General features: G+C 40.1%; 1 protein-coding gene across 1 annotated transcript; it reads left to right on the plus strand.

The window, feature by feature from the left end:
* Window positions 1-3,514: 3,514 nt before the first annotated feature.
* LOC110332611 (olfactory receptor 3A1-like) lies at window positions 3,515-4,474 on the plus strand. Its single transcript, XM_021213889.1, has one exon. The coding sequence runs from the start codon at window positions 3,527-3,529 to the stop codon at window positions 4,472-4,474; it is 948 nt and encodes a 315-aa protein (XP_021069548.1). The 5' UTR covers window positions 3,515-3,526.
* Window positions 4,475-6,123: the final 1,649 nt, after the last annotated feature.

The following is a 6,123-nucleotide window of genomic DNA, read 5'->3' on the forward strand; positions in this document are numbered from 1 at the left end:
TGTTGATTTTCTCAAAGAACCAGTCCTGGGTTGGTTGATATTTCGAATAGTTCTTTTTGTTTCCACTTGGTTGATTTCAGCCCTGAGTTTGATTATTTCTTGCCTTCTACTCCTCTTGGGTGAATTTGCTTCCTTTTGTTATAGAGCTTTCAGGTGTGATGTCAAGCTGCTAGTGTATGCTCTGTCCAGTTTCTTTTTGGTGGCACACAGAACTATGAGTTTTCCTCTTAGCACTACTGTCATTGTGTCCCATAAGATTGGAATGTTGTGGCTTCATTTTCATTAAACTCTAAAAGGTCTTTGCTTTATTTATTTCTTCCTTGACCAAGTTATCATTGAGTAGGGTGTTGTTCAGCTTCCACTTGTATGTGGGCTTTCTATTATTTATGTTGTTATTGAAGACCAGCCTTAGTCTGTGGTGGTCTGATAGCATACATGGGATTATTTCGATGTTTTTGTATCTGTTGCAGCCTGTTTTATTATCAGTTATATGGTCAATTTTGGAGAAGGTACCATGAGGTGCAGAGAACAAGGTATATCCTTTTGTTTTAGGATACAATGTTCTATAGATATCTGTTAAATCCATTTGTTTCATAACCTCTGTTAGTTTCACTGTCTTTTCTGTTTGTTTCCATGATCTGTCCATTCACGAGAGTGGGATGTTGAATTATCCCATAATTTGTGTGTGTGATGTAATGTGTGCTTTGAGCTTTAGTAAAGTTTCTTTTATGAATGTGGATGCCCTTGCATTTGGAGCACAGATGTTCAGAATTGAGAGTTCATCTTAGTAGATTTTNCCTTTGATGAGTATGAAGTGTCCCTCCTTATCTTTTTGATGACTATTGGTTGAAAGTCAATTTTATTCTATATTAGAATGGCTACTCCAGCTTGGGAACTTTTGCTTGGGAAATGGTTTTCCAACCTTTTGCTCTGAGGTAGTGTCTGTATTTGTCACTGTGGTGGGTTTCCTGTATGCAGCAAAATGTTGGGTCCTATTTACATAACCAGTCTGCTAGTCTTTTTATTGGGGAATTGAGTCCATTGATATTAAGAGATATTAAGGAAAAGCAATGGTTGCTTCCAGTTATTTTTGTTGTTAGAGTTAGAATTCTGTTCATGTTACAATCTTCTTTAAGGTTTGTTGAAAGATTACTTCCTTGCTTTCTCTAGGGCATACTTTCCCTCCTTGTGTTGAAGTTTTCTCTTTATTTTCCTTTGAAGGGTTTGATTTGTGGAAAGATTGTGTAAATTTGGTTTTGTCATGGAATATCTTGGTTTCTCCATTTACGGTAATTGAAAGTTTCGGTGGATATAATAGTCTGGGCTGGCATTTGTGGTCTCTTAGGGTCCTTTTAACATATTCCCAGGATCTTCTAGCTTTTATAATCTCTCATGAGAAGTCTGGTATAATTCTCATAGGTCAGCCTGTATATGTTACTTGACCTTTTCCCCTTACTGCTTTTAATATTCTTTCTTTGTTTGGTGCATTTGGTATTCTGATTATTATGTGTTGGGAAGAATTTCTTTTCTGGTCCAAACTATTTGGAGTTCTGTAGGCTTCTTGTATGTTCATGGGCATCTCTTTCTTTAGGTATGGGAAGTTTTCTTCTATAGTTTTGTTGAAGATATTTACTGGCCTTTAAGTTGAAAATCTTCATTCTCATCTACTCCTATTATCTGTAGGTTTGGTCTTTTCATGTGTCCTGAATTTCCTGGATGTTTTGAGTTAGGATCATCTTGCATTTCACATTTTCTTTGACTGTTGTGTCAATGTTTTTTATTGTATCTTCTGAACCTGAGATTTTCTCTTAAGTCTCTTATACTCTGTTCATTATGCTTGCATCTATGGCTCCTGACTTCTTTCCTAAGGTTTTATCTCCAGAGTTGTCTCACTTTTTAATTTCTTTATTGTTTCTACTTCTATTTTTAGATCCTGGGTGGTTTTGTTCAATTCCTTCACTTGTTTGGTTTTGTTTTCCTGAAATTATTTAAGGGATTTTTGTTTCCTTTTAAGGGCTTCAAGCTGTTTATCTGTGTTCTTCTGTATTTTTTCAGGGAGTTATTTACTCCCTTCTTAAAGTCCTCCATCATCTCATGAGAAGTGAATTTAGATCCATGTCTTGCTTTTCTGGTGTGGTGTATCCAGGACTTGCTATGGCGGGGGAATTGGGTTCTGATGATGCCAAGTAACCTTGGTTTCTGTTGCTTCTGTTCTNATGCTTGCCTCCAGCCATCTGATTATCTCAAGTGCTCCCTGCCCTTGCTACATCTAATTGGAGCCTGTCCTTCCTGGATTCCCAGTTGCGTCAGAACTCCTCACAGTCCAGATTTCTCTGTAATCCTGTGATTCCAGGATCCTGTGATCCTGAGATTCTGGGTATGTCAGAGTTCCTGGGAGTCAAGTTTCCTCTGAGACCCTGATATCCATGTGTGACCAATCTCCTGGCATCCTGGAATCTTGGATCCTAAGATCCTGGACATATTAGAGCACCTAAAAGTGGTACCTTGTCCGGTGTTTGTGGGGCTGTCCACTGAGATTGCAACCAAAGTAGACCAGCACCGACTAAAAGGAACCCAAGCCATTGGTCAGGCATGGTTCCTGCATCCCTGAATCCTGCTGGTTCCAGTCACTCCCAGTGGTGTTGAATCAGATGTTGTGTTCTACCCACAGGTGATCATAAGATCCTGGGCATGTTAGAGCACCAGGGGAGTGGAACGTCCTCTGGGGACCACAGGACTGTTCACAGTGTTTGCACACAAGGTGGCCCAGTGGCACTGACCAGAAGGAAGAATGTGTGTTTCTAGAGCTTCATACTCTACCTAGATTCATTGCAACTTCATGGAAACTTGTGCATTTCACTCGACTTGTACCATACTCGCTTCAAGCCTTTCAATCTCTAGCTCTTCCCAATTCATACTGGCCCCATAAAAATTATCTTTTGATGATTTTTGCTAACCACCTATGCATGTTTTGGAATTTGGCTGATTTGGTTCTGTTGTTTATTACCATTTTTATTTAGAATTTGGATTTGTCAATATGCTCAGACATTTATTTATTTAGGAAGNGGTACTCAGGTAAAATGAGTCCATTAATATTGGTCTCAATAATGCTGCCATCCTTCTCATTTTTCATCCTCCCAGGAGAACCAGATATTGTACTCTAGGAAATATTCCTTTGCCATGGTAGCCAAAACTGGTCTATTTTTCTTTAGAAGTAAGAATGTGTTCACCAGTGCATGGGGGGGGGGGTATTAGAAAATTGACCTGTTACACGTTACAAACCTATTGACTTTCAAGCACTCCCAGTCCTTTTACTATATACCAAAATAACAACACTGCATACTTTTTGATATACTTCTTTTATTTTTGAGATTTCTATATAATTACATCATTTGGAAGGAAGATAGGGAAGGAAGGGGTAATATAAGTTCAAGTTTTAAGTGTTCAAATACTATGATATAGATTTTTTTCATCACACTGAGAGGTTCTGTTGATTTCCTCCTTGCATGTTTCCTTAAAAGAACTCATGCAGCCAAAGCCTAGAGCCAATGGAACCATTGTTACTGAATTCATTCTGCTGGGTTTGGTGGAGACCCCAGAGCTGTGGCCAGTTGTCTTCATACTCTTCCTCCTGGCTTATATGACAACAGTTGGAGGTAACCTGAGCATCCTGGNAGCTGTCTTGGTGGAACCCAAACTGCACACCCCCATGTACTTCTTCCTGGGGAATCTGTCAGTGATGGATGTGGGGTGCATCAGTGTCACTATTCCCTCCATGTTGGGTCGGCTCTTGGCCCACAAGCTTACAGTTCCATATGGAGCTTGTCTCACACAGATCTTCTTCTTCCATCTGCTGGGTGGGGTTGACTGCTTCCTGTTGACAGCCATGGCTTATGACCGCTTTCTGGCCATCTGCCAGCCTCTCACCTATAGCACACGAATGAACCATTCAGTCCAGAGAATTTTGGTGGCCTCATCCTGGGCTTGTTCCTTCAGCAATGCACTGACCCATACTGTGGCCATATCCACACTTCACTTCTGTGGTCCCAATGTGATTGATAACTTCTTCTGTGACTTTCCTCAGCTCTTCCAGCTGTCATGCTCAAGTACCAAGATCAATGAGCTGCTACTCTTTGCACTGGGTTTCATAATGGCAGGAATCCCCATGGCACTCATTTTTACCTCTTACATCCACGTGGCAACTGCAGTTCTGCGAATCCGCTCTGCTGAAGGCAGGAAGAAAGCTTTCTCCACNTGNAGCTCTCACCTCACTGTGGTTGCCATGTTCTATGGNACAGGCATGTTTAACTACATGAGACTTGGNTCNACCAAACTTTCAGATAAGGATAAAGCTATTGGGATTTTCAACACTGTCATCAACCCTATGCTGAACCCACTCATCTACAGTCTCAGGAACCCTGATGTGCAGGCTGCCCTCTGGAGGGTACTCANAAGCAGGCGACCAGTAATTTGAAGAGGTCTCAAGGTCCCTTCCACATATTTCATTTAAAACTACATCTGAGAATAGGTGTCTCCAAGAGTTTCAAATGCAAGAACAATTTTTCAGAACTCTTTCATCTTAGAACTTAATTTAAGGGATGATAATTATTGTTTCCCAAAGAGATCATACTCATGTATGGACCATGGTGTAGAGCTAGGTCCTACGAAGTCTGCCTTTTGATGTGTTCAACCTTTACTTAGTGTATTTTCCCTTAAGCTGGAGTTCCCAGAGTGTCTCAGTAAACATTCTTCAGGGAAGTCTTATTTCTTCCTCAAGTTTGGATACAGTTGGTCTGTGTATGCAGCCTAACACTTGAGGAGAATTGGCTCATTCCACTTTTACAACTCTGTATGATTCAGAGAAAATGAGAGAAATGTTGCACTCTGGTTTCATATTCCCTAGTAACTGGTATCTGCGTGCTTCTCACAGACCTGACTGTACACGTCAAAACTCCACTCACGTGAGAGAGAAATTATGATAGAAAAAGAGCTTCCCTCAATTATCTTCCTCACATTTCTCAATTTTTGAAAGATAAAAACTTATGACCTAAACATTTAAAAACTTTAAACTCCACACTACTCAATATTAAATTCCTCTGTAAATTGTCACTCTTCACCTCTAAACACCAAAGTGTAAACCTAACTGTCAATGCAGATCACACTGTGATGGCTCATCTTGTCAGNGAAAGANTGTGGCTCTACCCTAGACTGTTCTCAATCCCATTTTTGGTTAACTGGCCACCAATCTAGTCATCACTTAAATGCATCTTCCTCCTCACATGTTTTTTAGAACTAATCATCTACTCCTGNCAGTGCTACTGTCTCGCTGATATGTGTCCAATCCATTTATCTAACACTCTCATTTGATATGAATCTATGAATTATCTTCTCCATAATGTATTATGAGAGTGGGTAGCCTGGAGTGATGAGCTAAGATAGAGATGGAAAGAGGACATAAAAGAAGGTAGTAGGTAGAGATTTTGTGATAAAATGCAGATAAACAGTGGGAACATAAGGAGAGATTGGAATCAAGGATCAAGGGGTTGAGAAGAAATAACAGAAGCATTAGAGAGATTGACATGGGCTTCAGGGATTAAAAAAGAAGATGGGAAAGTTTGCAAACGATAGGTAAGAATGCAAGAGGATGCTGAAAGATTTTAGAAAGATAAAACTTATGTCAGAGATGAATGATTTAGACTTCCCATTCTGTGTGTCCCTGCAATAACCAGTTTCTGGCAGCCCTGAAGCCATTGCAGTGATCCCGACTCTCTGTTTACTCATGAAGATCATGGTTTTTTTTTAATAATTTGGAAGCCTCCTTTACTTTGAATTCTATATCCTGCTTATTTTCTTCCATCCTAGAAATCTCTTCACAATTTAAATTTGTCATTAGCCACGAAATACATTGTATTGTAAAGGCTCAAATGATGCAAAATCTCACCACTGTCTAAACCAGAGGGCCCATTCTCTCTTCCTCTCCGTCTCCGTCTCCGTCTCCCTCTCTCTCTCTCTCTCTCTCTCTCTCTCTCTCTCTCTCTCTCTCTCTCACACACACACACACACACACACACACATTCAAAATACTACACAAGTTTGCAGCTAACTTTCTTCTTTTACATTATA

This window comes from Mus pahari, chromosome 14 (assembly GCF_900095145.1).
Source record: "Mus pahari chromosome 14, PAHARI_EIJ_v1.1, whole genome shotgun sequence".
NCBI lineage: Eukaryota > Metazoa > Chordata > Mammalia > Rodentia > Muridae > Mus > Mus pahari.